The 19,189-nt window shown below is 48.0% G+C and overlaps 1 protein-coding gene across 1 annotated transcript in view; it reads left to right on the top strand.

Moving 5' to 3' along the window:
- Nucleotides 1-17,519, top strand: part of LOC147660725 (E3 ubiquitin-protein ligase TRIM39-like) — a 128,427-nt gene extending 110,908 nt beyond the window's left edge. Inside the window, exon 6 of the mRNA XM_086951510.1 lies at nt 16,089-17,519. Coding sequence (XP_086807636.1) covers nt 16,089-16,600 — 512 coding nt within the window. The 3' untranslated portion in view covers nt 16,601-17,519. The remainder of the gene's footprint in view (nt 1-16,088) is intronic.
- Nucleotides 17,520-19,189: the final 1,670 nt, after the last annotated feature.

Raw genomic sequence — 19,189 nt, 5'->3', positions numbered from 1 at the left:
CAAGCGAGACTATGGGGGCTCATCCACTCTTTATCCAACTTGCAAGGAATCGTGGCGATTCCTTGCAGTGCCCGTGACTTTTAAGCTCAATGCGCATGCGCATTGAGCTTAAAAGCGCGTGCACATCAGTTCCCTCAGCCGCACTCCAGGCCCCTGCTGCTTTCACACCCCCTCCCCGCTCCGCCCCCTCCCCTGCCCGCCGTCTGTTCGCCGTCTGTTCCCTCAGCCGTCTGTACCCTGCTGCTTAACACCCTCTCCCCCGCTCCGCCCCCTCCCCGCCATGTCGCATGCAATCGTTTCGTATTTTTGTACCACTTACTGCAAGATTTATGCCTTGTACTTTCAGGAAAGGAAATAAGTGCCACTGCGCTGCCGCCAGAGCTTCAGTAACAAGCACACAAGAAATGGAAGTGTGCTTTAACAGCGTGCGTTTGAAATGCGGCTTTATTTGTGTTCTTTACTAACAGGCACATGAGAAATGGAACTGTGCTTTAACAGCGTGCACTGCAAATCCTCCTTTATTGGTGTTTTCCTTAACCCACTGTCAGGAGAGTAAATAAGTGGCGTCTTTCTGGCGCCGTGCCTTCAGTAAGGAACGCGTGCACAGAGCATTGCCATGCAAAGGAATGGAAGGGTGCTTTCTTTTTTTTTTCTCTAACTTTCATAGCAGCATCTACAATTCGTCATACGCAGTCTACCCGGTCATCGGCAATGTCCAGTAATTATTTTAATTCCCTTTTTTTTATGACCTTTGTGGCCATCATCATCGCTGTCAATACCATATTGCTCCTAATTCTCCAGGCCCCACTCAAACAAAGCACCAAAGGCAAAAACACTAAAGCTAAACATGCAACCTAAAATACTTTATCAGCGTCTTGTAGCAGTCAACACCATATTGCTTCTGATTCCTGTGGCCGCACTAAAGCAAAGCTTCAAAGGCAAAAATATTAATTTTTAACATGCAACTAGTATACTTTATTAGCGTATTGTGTAAAGATTGCCTCATACATGGTGCACAAAAAGAGCACAATCGTATTTTACAGTTTTAAACAAACTACTCACGCATTGCATAAACAGCACAACCAGCATTTTGAAAAAAGGCCCTCAGTCTCAATTATCTGCGCAAGCAAAGGCACTCTATAATGAATGCCTTTCTAAGCAAATCACAAAAGGTGCGAACTTGCTGTACGACACAAAAAACCCAGGGCCAACGCTAAAACTTCCAAGGGGAAAAAACATCTGATAAAAATGTTCATTGTCTAACAGTGCGTTTCTAAATTCACCAACCATGATAAACCTCTCTCTATTCCTTTTCACTTGCATTACTTTTCAAAGTCTTCCGTAAACTTCTTCCATGCCCAACATCTTTCGCTTTTAAGTTGTATCTCAGTTCCCAACAGTTAAAGCACACACCAAACGGCAGAACTCGCTGTACAGTACTATAACTACAGTGGCAGAGCCAAAAACGTACACAAGTACCAAAACATCCGGTTCAAGCACCTACTCTCCAATACCATACTCCCAAATACACGAACTTCTACAAAATCAACCCTCCATCTCTTTTAACATACAACTGCTATAAGACTCTTCTACATTCCCCCCTCCCTTGTACTCCATGTTCCTCTTCTAAAGTGTATCTCACTTTTTAACAACCTCATCTTTGTTGAGCCACCAACACTCTAGTACTCTAACTGCAAACTTCAAACGCCGACAAGCAACCCCCCCAATAGTGCCATGCTATCACCAACATGCTGCGCGAGCAAAGGCAGTGTAAGCTAACAACATCCCTCCATCCCTCATCTGCCCCTAAACCCCGTATTTCAGAACCCTCCTACAATTTATGCTAACTGTCCAAGGAGCAATGCCACACTGCCCCTGCCTCCCTGTCTACGCACACGCAGGACAGGATATATGCACGCGCGCTCGCACAACACCAACAGAATTTTAAAATGCGCATTGGCGATCTCCTGTTGCCACCTCCCTCGGGCCAAGCCTCGTTGCTGCTTACCATGACTGCACCTCCCCATTCTTCTGTGCGCTGCATTTAGTCTTCACTCTTCCGATCGCTACTACGACAGGAGATGTGTACGCGCGCGTCCGCCGGCATCTCGCGTCTGTTGCACCTTGTTACAGCACGCGCATGACGCACTTTCAGTTTCCCTCCCTCCTCGGCTCCAGATCATCTCGCTCGGAGATGCAGAGGCTGAAAGCTGGCAGGCAGCGTCTGGTGCGGAGGTAGGCTGGGTGCCAGGCTGGGGTCTGGGCCGGCGCTAGGTATGGGCAGTGTGGGATGCTGCCCAGGGCCTCGCTCTCAGCTCAGAAACATGGGGACCCCTTTCTGTGTGACTGTGAAAGGTCACACTTTCCCAGTCAGCCCTCCTGCTCCCTCAGGTCCTCCTCCCCAAAGCAATCGCACTGCTAATGTTTTTTCAAGTGACGTGTCTCAACTTCCCTGCTCACAGCATGGGCCATTCATAGAGGTGCAGTGGTGGGGGGGGGGGAAAGACTAGGTATAGGAGGTGACAGCCGCAAGGCCAGCAATTATGCTGCCTAACAGGTTCAAGGGCGGGTCAGCACCTCTGTTAAAAACCTATTCCGTTTACCCGGCAACAGAAAGCTCTTTTGTTTCACGGATTAGCTGGACATTAACAAGTAAGGAGTGGTGGCTGAGGGAGCATCCAGATCAGACTGGCAGGGCACACTAGTGCAGTGTTTAGCAAAGTGTCTTGCTACCGCTTTCAGGCACAGGGGAGGTGTTTTTGCCATCCCATGTGCCTCGAAGCACTGGATCAGGCTACAACGTCATCTGTGGGGCCCCTTTCCCTGGGGCTACTCTTCATCAAAGTGTTTTTTGGTTTAGGACTAGACCCAGGAGAAATTTTAATAATGTCAGTTATCGGAGTAAATTCCCGTTATTTTTTTGGGACAGAATAACTAAAAAGTAGCTTCCGCACACCCTTTCCCCTATTTTGCATCTGCCGCACCTCTGTGATGCGTCCACAACCATGCCCGTGTTCCTTTCGCCTGCCCCCTTGTTTCTATTGCATTGCAAATGATTTGATAGCCGAAGCAGCCACAAGCCTTTGTCTCTTTATTTACTAAATGACGGGTGCCAGGATTGCTTTAAAAGGAAAGATATTAGATGTAAAAACACCATACACTCCTAAATCTTGACATTGTATGGGGATGAACGAGAAGCTCACCCTCACCCCCCCACCCTCACCCCCTCACCCTCCACCCTCACTCACCCTCAACCCCTCACCCTCACCCTCACACCCTCAACCCTTCACCCTCAACCTCTCACTCACCCTCACTCACCCTCAACACCTCAGCCTCACCCTCACTCACCCTCACCCTCATCCTCACTCACCCTCAACCCCTCACACTCACTCACCCTCACCCTCACTCACCCTCAACTCCTCACCCTCACTCACCCTCACTCACCCTCACCCTCACTCACCCTCACCCACACTCACCCTCACTCACCCTCAACCCCTCACCCTCACTCACCCTCAACCCCTCACCCTCAACCCCTCTCACCCTCACTCTCACTCACCCTCACTCAGCCTCAACTACTCCCCCTCACCCTCACTCACCCTCAACCCCTCACCCTAACTCACCCTCACCCTCACTCACCCTCAACACCTCACTCGCCCTCACCCTCACTCACCCTCAACACCTCACCCTCAACCTCAAACCCTCACCCTCACTCACCCTCACCCTCACTCACCCTCACCCTCACTCACCCTCACTCACCCTCACTCTCACTCACCCTCAACCCCTCACCCTCACTCACCCTCAACCCCTCACCCTCACTCACCCTCACCCACCCTCACCCTCACCCTCAACCCCTCACCCTAACACAGTGCAATAGGTCTCAGACCATTTCAGTTAGAGCTTTTAGAAATGTTTATGGCTTTTTTTATTTGTAATTCTTTAGCATTGGCTACAGGAAACAAAAATGCTAAACATTTACAAAAAAAACCCATAAACAATTCTAAAAGCACTAACTCTAATGGTGCGAGACCTATTGCATTTCCAATGCTTGTTCTTCTTTAGTCTATCCCTTGCGCCGGAAACCCACTGCGGGTAGCTGTCGCGCATTATAAGTTTTAAATAAATAAAATAAATAAATAAATAAATCCCACTTTAAATGTGTCCCATACAATCCCTCAGGACGCATAATGTCTATTAATTTGAGAAAATTCTTTTATCCACACCTTCATGTGATCAATACATTTTTCATTTATCAAATGCTTCCTATCAAATGTGGGGCCACACATCGAGCTAGTGCTGGATTTTCAACTACAACAGGTGCGTGATCCGAAGTCACCCTTGGATGTCGACAGATTTTCAACCCCGAAAACACTGATGTAGGTGCAAAACAATAATGAAAATGAACACGCCTATTGCGGGGACACGAAAAAAAACCTGTATCCTGGGTCTTGTCTCTGCAGACTACTCCACACATCTAGTAGCTCATGATCAGTTAATAAATGAAATAAAGCCTTGCACACCCTAGGTTTCCTACCCTTATAATTCCACCCCCAATTCTGAAAATCTTCCAAAGTCATGTTTATATTAAAATCCCCACACAAGAATAACGGAGTGGGACATGTGGCAAGCTCTCCATTCAGATACTCCAGTATTTGAGCTTCGTCAAAGTTAGAACCATATATTGTACACAGGGTAAAAATAGCCCCCCCTGTCCTGCATTCAACAATAGGCCACCGTCCAAATGTATCTGCCAAATGGCGCCCAGTAGCTTGCACATGGAAAGGGGCGACCAATCGGTCCCCCCCGAACGTATGGTAGAGTACCCCGATCCCCCCGGGAAGCCATCTTGGGCGGAGGCGAGTCTCGGCTGGTATGCCCGAAGCGGCGTAGCCGGGGCGCGCTTTTTCCCGCCCTAGAGTGGGTTGTCCTAGACACCGAAGCCGCCAGCCACACCCCCGGAGGCGGTCGGAGGCGGGTTTACGCCCGCCAGAAGAAGGATATAAGGAGCGACAAGCCAAGGTAGCATCCTCTTGTTCCTGTGCTCTGAAGCTGCACCTCCCCGCTGCACGTGAGCTCGAGACGGAACGAAGAGCCAATTTTGAGCGTTGTAATTTTGTCTTTGTTCTTTCAGACATCATCGTTGGAGAATGCTGGGCAAGAAGGCCGGAAAGCGGGTCGGTACCGATCAGATGCTCCGCATGCTCGTAAAAGACATGGCCGTGATGAAGAAGCAGATGGCGGCAATGAACGGTGTAGGGGGCCCTAAGCGAGTCGTCGGACCAGCATTGCCGGGAGTAGTCCCCAACGGGAGAGGCAAGAGGCCCAAGAGGGGGGCAACTGGGGGAGAGGCCCCGGTTCCCGAGGCGCCGCCGGCGCTTCCCAATACACCGATTGAGGAGCCGGTCCCGGTTCCAAAGGAGGGGCATCCAATTCCCGTTGTAGTCACCCCTGTGAACGGGGAGGATATGCCTCCTGAGTTGGCTGCACAGCTGGCAGCGTGGTTGGGGAAAGATAGTGAGGGCACCACGGCAGATGACGCCAGGGCAGTAATGAGACAGTTGCGGCAATCAAGAGAGGCTGCAAAGGCACCATGTTCTTCTGTTCCCCCACAGGCTCCAGTGGGTGAAACCGCAGCGGGCACGAGTTCGGCAGCGACTACGGCTACAGCTTCTAATTTAGGTAAGCGGCCACTGCCGATTGCGGGGGAGGGGTCTGTACCCTCACGAAGGGAGAAAGTGGCCCAGCATATTCCGATTGAAGTCAAGGAAAAGATTTGGGCTGATAAGTATGTAAACATGTTTTCTTTGCTAACTGATCATTACGAGATCGAGCATGTGAAGGGTCAAAAAGAGTTTCTGCATCCGAGTGTTTGGCGCGCCAAGATGGCCGCCTTTAAGGTCGACGAAAACATAGGTAACTGGGGCAGAGCGTTTGGCATATTCACTTCAATTATGGGGGAACGAAGGCCTGAAATGTTGGCCGAGTTGCCCGTGTACCAGACACGTATTATGGAGTACTCTCAGTCATATGAGGGCAATCAGTGGTTTTGTTATGATAATGTCTTTCGGAAGGCCAAGGAGTACGACACATCTCTGACGTGGGATTGTTACAACTCCATTTCCTGGCAAAAGATGGAGAAATCAGGCATGTTAAAGGCACCATTGTCGGGGGGGAACGGGGGTGAGTCTTCCAGCCATTCATCTGGGGTGCCCTTTCGGGTGGGTGCAAGTAACGAGCATCACTCGAGGTCGAGTGGCAACACAGGCAAAAAAGGGATCTGCTGGAATTTTAACAGGGGGAAATGTACAAGGCCCCAAGGGTCATGCAAGTTTAGACACGACTGTGGGGGGTGTGGGCAGTCCTCTCATCCTGAGTCCATGTGCAGAGCCAAAACGGGTGATAACGGTGGTAGGGGAAGCGCCAAACAGGTCTGAAATAGTCCGAGGGGCGCCTTTACCTACCCCGGTTGATACCATGGCAATGATTCCTTGGCTCAATGAATACCCGGATCACGTCTCCGCTGGGGTGTTGCGAGACGGGTTTTCGTATGGTTTCCGCATCCCAGTGGGGAATTTTCAGGGTAAGGCACATTGTAGGAACCAACTGTCGGTCCTGCAGAATACGGCGGTGGTACAGGCAAAAATTGGGAAAGAGGTGGCCCGGGGCCGGGTTGCCGGACCTTTCGACATGCCACCAGTTGCTAACTTTGTTTGTTCCCCCTTGGGAGTGGTCCCCAAGAAGGACCCGGGTGAGTTTAGATTAATACATAACTTGTCAGCCCCGAGAGGTCTTTCAGTGAATGATGCGATAGACCCGGAGGTGTGTTCGGTGCGGTATGCATCTTTTGATGAGGCCGTCGCCATGTTGAATCGCCTGGGGCCCGGAGCGCTGATGGCCAAATCAGACATCGAGTCAGCGTTCCGGTTGCTCCCGGTACACCCAGACGATCAGCGTCTCCTAGGTTTTTCGTTTCAGAGTCGCTATTACATGGATAAATGTATGCCGATGGGATGCTCCATATCCTGTGCTTATTTTGAGAAATTCAGTTGTTTTCTGCAATGGGTTTTCACAAGAATGACGGGGTTTCAGCAGGTTATGCATTATCTTGACGATTTTCTGTTCCTGGGGGCGGCCGGGGATCCGGAATGTGCACAGGCCTTAAAAGAATTTTGTAGTCTGATGAATCATTTCGGTGTGCCATTGGCGCCAGGTAAGACAGTGGGGCCATCTACTTCGATCGAGTTTCTTGGAATAGAGCTCGATTCCGAAGAGGGTTGCTTCCGGTTGCCCAAAGAAAAGGTAATGAAATTCAGGGCCTCGCTTGAAACGTGTATTCGGGTGTCCAAGGTGAACTTGCATCAATTGCAGCAAACTGTGGGTCAGTTGAATTTTGCCCTTAGAGTTATGCCAATGGCCCGCCCTTTTTCCCGCTCGATTGCACAAGCCATGGTCGGTCTTAAAGAGGGACACCACCGCACGAGGCTCTCGGCAGAGATTCGCCAGGACATGCGCATTTGGTTGGCATTCCTGGCGGATTTCAATGGTCGGATTGTCTGGAACAAGCCGGCGGTGTCCTCCGAGGAGTTGGGGCTGTGGACGGATTCGGCGGGGAGTGTAGGCTTTGGCGCCATATTCGGTAATCACTGGTCGGCTCAAAAGTGGCCGTCATGGTGGCACGAGTGTGGGCTGACGAGTAACATTGCTTTTCTTGAACTGTTCCCCATTCTGGTGGCCCTAAAAACATGGCCTGAGGGGTTCCGAGATCACTCTGTGGTTTTCTGGTCTGATAACATGACCGTGGTCGAGTGTATCAATAGTCAGGCAGCACGATGCAAATGGATTCTGAGATTGCTCAAGGAAATTGTGTTACTATGTATGCAATTGAACGTGCTCTTTAAGGCAAGGCATGTGCCCGGCGTACTTAATCAGGCCGCTGATGCGCTTTCTCGTTTCCGTATGCAGGCCTTCTGGGGTTTTCTGCCCACAGCAGACCCGGTGGCGGCACCATTTCCCGAAGCTCTCTGGTCTCTCGGTGCCCCGAATTACAAAACCTCGTGGGAGAGAGTTTAGCACCCAGGACAAGGAAGGCATATGAAGGGGCGTTCCTTTCCTATTTGTCCTTTTTGGGTTCGGCTAGGGGGGAGCTTTGGGGTCAGGAAGAGTCTGTCGTAAAATTTTTGCTGTCTTTACATCAGACAGGCAAATCGGTAGCCACGGCCCAGAGGCATCGGGCCGCCATTTCCTTCATGGCGAGGGCTCATGGGATCCAGGACCCTACTGCATCTTTCGTAGTACAGAAAGCGCTGCGTGGGTGGCAACGCCTTGAGGGTCGCAAAGTAGATGAAAGGCACCCGATAGGTCTGGAGAGGTTGGCTCTGTTATTTTCCGTTCTCCCTGCGACTTGTTCATCTCAGTTTGAAACAGTGTTATTCCGGGCCGCTTTTGCATTAGCATTCCATGGGGCTATGCGGGTAAGCGAACTGGTGGCGAGGAACAAGCAGGATACGGGGGGGGACTGTGCCGAGAGCACGTTCTAGTTAAGGGGGATACGATGATTGTTTCGTTTCCCAGGTCCAAGACCGATCAGGGTGCGATCGGGGACAGTGTAGTAGTCCTTCGGATGCCCGGATCTCCCATGTGCCCCGTCGTATGCGTTGAGGAATATTTGGCGCAGAGGGCGGCATCATGGGGGGGGACTTTGTTGAGACACACTGATGCCACCCCACTGACGAGGTTTCAGTTCCAGCGGGTGCTTGCAATGGCAATTTCGGCCGCGGGCTTGAACCCGGGCGATTTTGGGACCCATTCCTTCCGGATAGGGGCTGCTACAGAGGCTACAGCCAGGGGTCTGAGTGTGGACAAAGTGAAACAACTGGGGCGTTGGTCCTCGAATTGTTACAAAAGGTATGTGCGGTTGCACATGTTGTGAAGCTGTAATCATGTACTCACGCTTCTTGTTTTTGTTTGGTTTACAGTTTCGCAAGCTTACGAGGCGGGGCGGACTGTGCAGTCGGCCCGACACCTGGGAACTAGCGGTCAAAGATCACCGGCTGAGGAAAAAGTGGTGTGGGTCGTGGGCCACTCATACGTGAGGCGTGCCGCGGACGTATTCAAAGCAGGTGACATGATTCACATGGCTGGGGAATACGGGTACAGGGTGACCTTCTACGGAAGGGGCGGGCTCTGTATTGGCCAGTTTCAACCTTTTCTCGAGGGTTTGTTAGCGCGGACAAGGTCACCGCCGTCTATAATCATAGTGCATCTTGGGGGCAATGATTTGGTGACCACTGGCAGACGACTACTTCTCGAGGCAATACTAGCCACAGTAAATTGGTTGGCGAGGAGGGTTCCAGGGTGCACGATTGCATGGTCCCATATGATTCCACGAAAGGTGTGGCGGGGGGCGAATTCTGTGTCTGCTATAAATCATTCAGTGAAGAAGGTAAATAACAAGTTGGCTAGACTGTTTCGTACAAGTGCATTGCAGTCGATTCCTCATGGTTGTATTAAGGGGGACAGTATGTATCTAGAGGATGGGGTACATTTGTCTCGGGTGGGGAATTCTTTACTCATAGGAGACCTCGTAGCGTGGCTGAAGAGTTTACGGCATGACCTTTAGGTAGGAGTTTTTGTGGGGGGTCCGGATAGCCGGTCAACTATCCGGCCTGTGGCGGTAAGGTCATGATCGGTGAGCAGTAATTGGAAGATCCCTATGGGGGGGGCGTCACCCATTACGGATGGGAGCGCCCGGGGGGAGGTGGCCATTGGCCCCTCAACGGGGAGGCGGTCCCTTCTAAGGATGGGACGCCGAAAGGAAAGGGAAGGCGGTCAAGGCCCCTCCCTGGATAGGAGGGGCTACGGGCCCCTCCTGGGAATTTCCCGGGGCCAGGACATCTGCGACGGCAGATGTGGTAAGTTGTGTGGGGTGGGGAGGGGGGTCTACGCTACCTTCTAGACACCTCACACGAGTCCTCAGACGACCATAAAATGGCGTCGAGTTAATTGGGGCCCCCGTCAAGACAAGGGAAATTGGTATGTGCACAGGAGGTACAGTCCGCTGTGCGGCCGCCCCTCACAACTGAGGGGGTAGTTCTGGTTTAGGGATCTGACACCGGTTACGACCTTGCCGTTGGCCCTTAACGTTAGGATGTACAATTTCAATTTAAGAATGTTTTTGTAGGATGTTAGTATCGGCTAGGAGAACCTTTGTATTAGAAATATGTTAAGGTCAGCCAGAACATCGTAATGTGGAAATGAAATTGTACATGATATGAAACTGTTATTTTAATATTTAACTTTTGTTTCATATTTTAATAAATACGGCCGGGAGGGTAACTCCCTCCCGCCTTCCAAAAGTTCAGAAAACGTTTCCGTATTCCCATTCTTGGGGATTTGTGTTGAGAGGGGGTGGCGGGTATCTCAGCCATATGGAAAGGGGCGACCAATCGGTCCCCCCCGAACGTATGGTGGAGTACCCCGATCCCCCCGGGAAGCCATCTTGGGCGGGAGGCGAGTCTCGGCTGGTATGCCCGAAGCGGCGTAGCCGGGGCGCGCTTTTTCCCGCCCTAGAGTGGGTTGTCCTAGACACCGAAGCCGCCAGCCACACCCCCGGAGGCGGGCGGAGGCGGGTTTACGCCCGCCAGAAGAAGGATATAAGGAGCGACAAGCCAAGGTAGCATCCTCTTGTTCCTGTGCTCTGAAGCTGCACCTCCCTGCTGCACGTGAGCTCGAGACGGAATGAAGAGCCAATTTTGACCCACCCACCAGCCCCTGAAGACAGCAAGTGGTTTGAAATAAAGTTTTATGGTAAACGCAATTTTCTTACAGGTTGTTGATAAAAGTCGTGATTCATTATGCAATAAAGTGGATAATTCTTTACAGTATGTTTTATCGAATAAAGTTTGGCACCAGTGATTGATCAGTGATGTTTCGACAGTTCATACTTTGAGCACCTGTGTTTTTTAGTAATTAGTCTTTTAGTTTAATGTCGTATTTATTTTTTCGGTCGGGCGGTAAGGTCATGATCGGTGAGCAGTAATTGGAAGATCCCTATGGGGGGGGCGTCACCCATTACGGATGGGAGCGCCCGGGGGGAGGTGGCCATTGGCCCCTCAACGGGGAGGCGGTCCCTTCTAAGGATGGGACGCCGAAAGGAAAGGGAAGGCGGTCAAGGCCCCTCCCTGGATAGGAGGGGCTACGGGCCCCTCCTGGGAATTTCCCGGGGCCAGGACATCTGCGACGGCAGATGTGGTAAGTTGTGTGGGGTGGGGAGGGGGGTCTACGCTACCTTCTAGACACCTCACACGAGTCCTCAGACGACCATAAAATGGCGTCGAGTTAATTGGGGCCCCCGTCAAGACAAGGGAAATTGGTATGTGCACAGGAGGTACAGTCCGCTGTGCGGCCGCCCCTCACAACTGAGGGGGTAGTTCTGGTTTAGGGATCTGACACCGGTTACGACCTTGCCGTTGGCCCTTAACGTTAGGATGTACAATTTCAATTTAAGAATGTTTTTGTAGGATGTTAGTATCGGCTAGGAGAACCTTTGTATTAGAAATATGTTAAGGTCAGCCAGAACATCGTAATGTGGAAATGAAATTGTACATGATATGAAACTGTTATTTTAATATTTTAACTTTTGTTTCATATTTTAATAAATACGGCCGGGAGGGTAACTCCCTCCCGCCTTCCAAAAGTTCAGAAAACATTTCCGTATTCCCATTCTTGGGGATTTGTGTTGAGAGGGGGTGGCGGGTATCTCAGCCATAAAAGGTTTTGCTTAGATCACCACCCCTCTTACCAAACTTGACTGCCGAGAGGTTACTAGCACCGTATACCCTAATTCAGCTAAGACCTTACGTTTTGCCCACGGGATATGAGTTTCTTGCAAACACACTACATCAGGCTGGATCACTGCCTTTTATTATAATTATTTAACCCGCACACATTCAGTGTGCATATTCGGAGACCTAAGTTTGACATATCTTCACAGTTGCCATGCCTACAGGCTTATATACACATCTTTTTAGCCCCCTGAACAAATCTTTGCTGCTATAAAGCTTCCTTTTTCCTTTGTTTTTACCCCTCCAATCCCCCTCCACCACCCCTACTGCCCCCTACCACTCCCATTAGACCCACCATCACCCCCCCACTACCTCGAGTCTTTAGGACTGGTAGTCCTAGCGATGACTTGCTCCTTACAAAAAAGGTGCCTCCCACACCCGTGAGCCCACCCAACCATTGAACCTAGAAATAGAAGAATAAACACTTACAGCTCAATAAACAACCAATAGTAATTCATACTCATTATCTCCCCCCCCCCCCAAAAAAAAATTAATTACGCTGCTACAACAACTGGTGTGTATACAACTACATAGGCGAGAGGTATGCTACAATTTATACATATGAACACAAAGGGAACCTATAAATTAAACAATACTCCTATAAACCTAATCGATCCTTAACCTCCTTTAAGGGTTTGCAGAAATTCTTTTGCCAATATTTTAGAAGTAAAAAACCTAGTACTCCCTTTATGCACAATTTTCAGTTCAGCTGGTTGTAATAGGCAAGCTTGAGACCCCTTATTTTGAAATGACAAGATAAGCTGACGTAGTTGCCAGCGCTTCTCTACTGTCTGATGGCAGTAGTCTGGCCTCACAAAAATTTCTCCCCCTTACCAATTCTTTTTCTGTCGGGACGGGCCAGATCGGAAACTGCTTCTCGTGCCAAACAGTTGTTAAATGAGATCAGTATAGCCCTTGGTTTGGACACTGCCGATCGCCCTGACCTGGCCCAAACAGAACAAGCATTTGCAATGCAATAGGTCTCGCATTAGGAAAGTTTGAGCTATTGGTATTGTAAATAACAACATTTTTATTCATGTTTTGTTTTTGAAAATTGCGAAATTAATAACTTTGTCATTTACAATGCCAATAGTTATAACTTTCGCAAATGTGACACCTATAGCATTTGTAATGCAATATGTGTTGTATTTACGTGACTTACATTTATTGATATTACAAATAACAATGGCTTTTAATTTTTTTTCAATAATTAATACTTAACTAAAAGTTATTGTAATTTATAATGGCAATAGCTTAAAGTTTTGTAAATAACTTTTGCGAAGATTATGTTCAGTGTATTTTATTGTGACGAAAATCCAAGAACAGAAGTGAAATATTAACATCTTTTTGTTACATTTGTAATAAAGCTTGAAACATTGAGAGAACATATTTGAACCAGGTGTTGCTGAATGGTTGCACAGATTGATGCTGTGGTGGCGCTGAGTGATGTTGTGATGGCGAACGAGTGATGCTGTGGCGTTCAGTGATGCTGTGGTAGCGCATAGTGATTGTTGTGTTTTGCTACGTTTTGTTATGCTATGTGTTGTGTTTTGTTATGCTATGTTTTGCTATGTTATGCTATGTTTTGTTATGCTATCCTATGTTTAGTTTTGCTAAGCTATGCTATTTTTTGTTGTGTTTTGTTATGCTATGCTACCTTTTGTTGTGTTTTGCTATGCTATGCTTTGTTATGCTATGCTATGTTTTGTTATGCTATGCTATGTTTTGTTGTGTTTTATTATGCTATGCTATGTTTTGTTGTGTTTTATTATGCTATGCTATGCTTTGTTTTGTTATGCTATGTTTTGTTATGCTATGTTTTCTTATGCTATGCTTTGTTATGCTATGTTTTGTTATGCTATGCTAAGCTTTATTTTGTTATGATATGCTATGTTGTCTTTTGTTATGCTATGCCATGTTTTGTTGTGTTTTGTTATGCTATGCGATGTTTTGTTGTGTGTTGCTTTGTTTTGTTATGCTATGCTTTGTTTTATGTTATTTTATGCTATGTTTTGTTATGTTATGCTATGTTTTGTTATACTATGCTATGTTTTGTTTTGCTATGCTTTGTTATGTTATGCTAGCCTATGCTTTGTTTTGTTATGCTATGTTTTGCTATCCTATGCTCTTTTTGTTATGGTATGTTATGCTGTGTTTTGTTATGCTATGCTATGTTTTGTTATGCTATGCTGGTGAGGGTGAGTGAGGGTGAGGGGTGTGAGGGGGTGTGAGGGTGAGGGGGTGTGAGGGTGTGAAGGTGAGGGGGAGGGGGTGTGAGGGTGAGGGGGTGTGACGGTGTGAGGGTGAGGAGGGGTGAGGGGGGTGAGAGGGGGTGAGGGGGTGTGAGGGTGAGGGGTGTGAGGCGGTGTGAGGTTGAGTGAGGGTGAGAGGGTGAGTGAGGGGGTGAGGGTGAGTGAGGGGGAAAGGCCTGGGTGTCTTTTTTTGCCATAACAGTTTGTAAAACTTTGCAAATCCTCGCCGCCAAGATTACACCAAGGTGCAGCATCACTGACTTGTATTTTCTAATTTCTGTCATCTTTTTTCACTTTTATATGTTGACCCATTCTCTAAGTGTACTGAAATATATACATGTATACATAGTATTTTTTCATTTTTCATTCAGCCATCTTGCTGCTTCAGAGCACCTCAGAGACGGACAGAAAGAGGGGAATGATGGTAGGGGGAAGTTGCCTGGAAATGGCTTGCTGGTGCTGTAGAAAAAATGTAAAGTGATGTTTTAATTTAAAAAACTTGCAAATTTGAGGCATTCAAACTGTGAAAAGTAAAAACAACGATATCGGATAGAACAAAAAAAATATATGGTTATAGGGGCTATGTATGGGAGACAAAACGAATGTGCTGGGAGCTATAGTGTGTGCAGTGAAAGATCTTGAGTTGTTCACGAAGGCCTGTCCTCATCTGCGGTGTACCAGCAGGACAGAATGCTATTTCCCTTCTAATATTGACGGATGGAAAAGTACGCCGGACAGAGCGGCGCTGTCTGCTCGGCCCGCAGTTGGTTTGTCCCATTGTGCCATTTCGGGGAAGGAGATGCAAAATCATGCAGCAGATTTTTCCAGCAAAACATGTGGTAACATCCTGTACCCTTGAGGATGCTTTTTGGAAGGAACCATGGTTTTGAAAGGTGTTGAACATTTAAAACGAGGCCAAGGTGGAAAAAACCTGCATGTTCTAATTTTCCAAAACACCTTTCTGCCTTGCCTCAAAAATATGAATTTTGAATGATTTTTCTGTTGTTGTGTGGGTTGTAGTGAATGAAAAATACTGGCCAATCGGGTTGCAGATACTGTTTCGTAACTGTACCCCCAAATCGAAGATACAGTTCCAGTACCCGGAACGGAAGAGTCTCTGACAGAATACCGGAAGAGCATATCGTGCAGTACCAAGCAAGACCCGGATGGGTCATATGATGCTCTTTCGTGGAGCCAATAGTGGAGAGCCAACATGCTCATACTGAGTGACCAGGCCGAACGTCATTTCCGTCAACGTCACAACTGCCCTAAGGCGGAGGCTTTACCATCGGGAAGGGCGCTTTCCACTTTCCTTGTCATTTAACAAATGACGCAGAAGTTAGTGGAGGGGACTTTGTCTGCCTTTTTTGGCCTCTATCTTATTAACGTTCACCTCTGCAACAAGTCTATTGTCTTTAGTGACTAAAAGAATGCATTTTGGTTTTATTTATTATCTTATATTCTGGAGCCCATCAACGAAATCCTCCACCCCCCCTTGCATTCACGCCACACATCTTTAAAGTGTTTCTCCGCAAGCCCCCAAACATGCCCCCAAATGACAGGATTCATTGGCGGATAATCTGTGAAAACTTCCACATACCATGTGCAAGCTCCAGGCTAACCTGTGCAAACTACAGAATAACATGTGCAAACTCCTGGATATCCTTTGCAAACTCCTGGATATCCTGTGCAAACTCCAGGCTGACCTGTGCAAACTCTGGACCGCTCACATCACTAAAGCGCGCAACACTAGACCGCTCACATCACTAAAGCGCACAGCACTAGACTGCTCACATCACTAAAGCGCACAGCACTAGACCGCTCACATCACTGAAGCGCGCAGCACTAGACTGCTCACTACACTGAAGCACACAGCACTAGACTGATCACTACACTAAAGCGCGCGGCACTAGACTGCTCATATGTGAATCGGAATCAGTAATTACAGCCTTTCTTTGTGTCTTTAAATCTCTAATTGTGAATCTCTTCTCTGCAGTGATGGTGACTCTGGATCCTGACACGGCTCATCCTCGGCTCCTCCTGTCTGAAGGGGGGAGACGAGTGAGAGAGACGGGCACAGCACAGACCCTGCCGGACACCCCCAAGAGATTCACCTTCTACCCCTGTGTGCTGGGGAGTGAGGGGTTCACCTCCGGCAGACATTACTGGGAGGTGCAGCTGCTGCAGGAGGGGGGAGAGTGGCATGTGGGGGTCGCAGCAGAGTCTGTGAACAGGAAGGGCTTCTTCACATGGTCACCTGAGGGGGGAGTCTGGGCTCTGCAGTGGTCGCAGGGTCAGTACAAGGCTCTCACCTCCCCTGAGACCCATCTGTCCCCTCGTGAGAAGCCCCTGAAGCTGGGGGTGTATCTGGACTACGAGGGGGGGCGGCTGTCCCTGTACAATGCTGACTCCATGGAGCTTCTCTACTCCTTCCCGCAGGCCCGCTTCACACAGAGGCTCTTCCCCTACTTTGGTCTCTGGAACAGAGCGGAGCTGAGGCTGGTGTGAGCCCCCCTCCCCCCAACTGTCATCTACAGTTCAAAGAATCTTCAAACACCAACATTCCAAAGAATCTTCTTCACATCGACCCTCCCACATGTTGCCATGACACCCAGAAGCCTCACATGAAACTGACTGCTTCATATCTCTTTTAATTGTACAATTTTAAAACAAGGGCAGGAAATGTTTGCTGTGTGCATCATGCACCAGACATCATGTAACATTTGATAAAGTCTCTTTAAAATTCACAAATGTGTATTTCTTTCACACGTGGAGCTTTGACATTAATATGCACATTATAGCGCTGCGCTGTGAAGGACTTATTGAAAGTGATTGTTTTTAAACATGACGACAGAAGCCATTCCTGCCACGCCCAACAACAGTGCTAATATTAGTGACCTCAGACGCAAGACAGTTGTATGTAACCCAGATTCAGGGCGGCTTTTGGACTGTGCAATCGGTGCGCTGCACCTGGGCTGACCTGGGAGCGGCTCTGTGTACAGAAATAACTTTAGGTTTTAAAAGCACCTGCTGCCTTCTTGTGTGTCCGCAGTTTTCAGGCAACAATAAAAATGTCAAGATAACACAGGTGAATAATGTTTCTGCTGGAGAGAGATGGAAGTTTTGTCTTGTCACAGTTTCAACTCATCATTAAGTAGCGCAGAGGGTTAATATGCCGGCTGCAAAGAACATTGTAGTATCCTGCATATTATATTGTAAGGGGGTTCACGAGCCCTGCTCAGCCAGTGCCTGTGCTCTGACTCATTGGAGTGTTGGAGTCTGATGAGCCTCGGAATGTTGGGACACAGAGCTGTAGTGGCAGCTGGTCATGGGCAGCTCCTGGTGGGGCTCTGAACTACAACATAACTACATGATGTCCTGTACTTTACTACCTGTTATCTTCATGGAATAAACATCTTGAAATACAACCTTCCTAAGTGGACCTCCTCACTACAAGGATCACAGAACGGTAATCCTCAATGGTTTGTGTAACATTTCCTATAGACTGATTTACACACTCATTGCCTCTGTTAATGTATGTTTGATGTAAAGTGCTCCGACACCCTAGAGTTGACATGAGTAGCGCTATAAAATAAAAGACACGCATGTGAGAGAGGAGCTGTGTAGAGATGAGTGCCACTGTTGGAAGGTGGGAGTGAGGGAATATTTGGAAATGGTGGTCATGGGCAGAGGGGCGCGAAAAAATATTGTCACACCTGGCGCCTCTAACTCTAAAGCCCAGATTCTTTTAGATCCACAATTACAGACCATCATGTATAAGTTGTTTCTTGTGAGACATCTGCCCTGCTGCACACACCACTATTGTTATTTATGAAATGTGTGTTGTGCAAAGATGAAATCTCTGTTGAATTAAAAAATGTGTATTTATTTAACACGCGGAGCACATTATATCATTGCGCTGAGAAGTACTTATTGAAAGTGATTGTTTTTAAACATGAACTTAGAAAGCATACCAGCCCCCGCCCCGGCGATTGCACTAATATTAGTAACCTCAGAGGCAAGACAGTTGTCACATGAACCCTGTGTGTAACCCAGATTCAGGGTGGCTTTAGGACAGTGCGACCGGTGCAGTGGCACCGGCACCTACCTGGGGGAGGCGCAGAGTTCAGACATGATTTTGGGTTCTAAAAGCACCTTCTGTTTCCTTGTGTGTCCAGCAGGTTTCTGGCAACAATAAAAATGTCAAAATAACGCAGGTGCTTAATGTTTCTGCTGGAGAGAGATGGAAGTTTTGTCTAGTGGCAGTTTTGACTCATCAAAAAGTAGCGCAGAGTGTTAATATGCCGGCTGCAAAGAATGTGTCCATACAGATCACAGAATCGTAATCCTCATTGGTTTGTATAACATTTCCTGTAGACTGATTTACACATTGCCTCTTTATAATGTGTGTTTGGTGCAAAGTTCTCTGACACCCCATGGTTAGTATGCGCTGCGCTATTGAACAATAAATGTGTGTGGAACTCGGGCTTTGTAGAGATGAGTGGAACTGTTGGAAGGTGGGACTGAGGGACTCTTTGGAGAATTCTTCCATGGTGGGGGAGCACTCCAAAAAAGACTGTCGCACCTGGCGCCTCTTACCCTAAAGCCACCCTGCCCGGATTCTTATAGATTAAGCAACAATATATGCAATTAAATCAAACACAATAGGTGTTTGTATCACTGGTATTCTAAACTCACTGATTTGGAGGTGCTCTCATGTGCGATAGGGAAGAAAATGGAGGATCGGTGAAATCAAATACTTGACTAAAATCACACAATTTTAGAATGCGACAAAGCCTCGATCAATCCAGGTTTTCGGGTTTCACTTTATACAAATCAGCCTCTAAATGGCTTTCTATTTGTCTCTTCTTTTTCCCTTAAATGTTAATCCTTTTGTGATCCATCACCTGTGAATTAAGATGATATTTCTGTGCCGGGGTTTAACACATCTTTGTATGGACAGTGTTTTTGTAACATTGAGCATGACGAGGCCAGTGAAGATCTATCTTAATACAGAACTATTTTAAAACATTATGGTGCCTAAACTGTAAAGATTCCATCACAATTACGGACCACTATGTATAACTTGTTTTCTTG

Source organism: Lissotriton vulgaris, unplaced genomic scaffold (assembly GCF_964263255.1).
Source record: "Lissotriton vulgaris unplaced genomic scaffold, aLisVul1.2 SCAFFOLD_563, whole genome shotgun sequence".
NCBI classification, from domain to species: domain Eukaryota; kingdom Metazoa; phylum Chordata; class Amphibia; order Caudata; family Salamandridae; genus Lissotriton; species Lissotriton vulgaris.
This window is presented reverse-complemented; position numbering and strand designations above follow the sequence as displayed.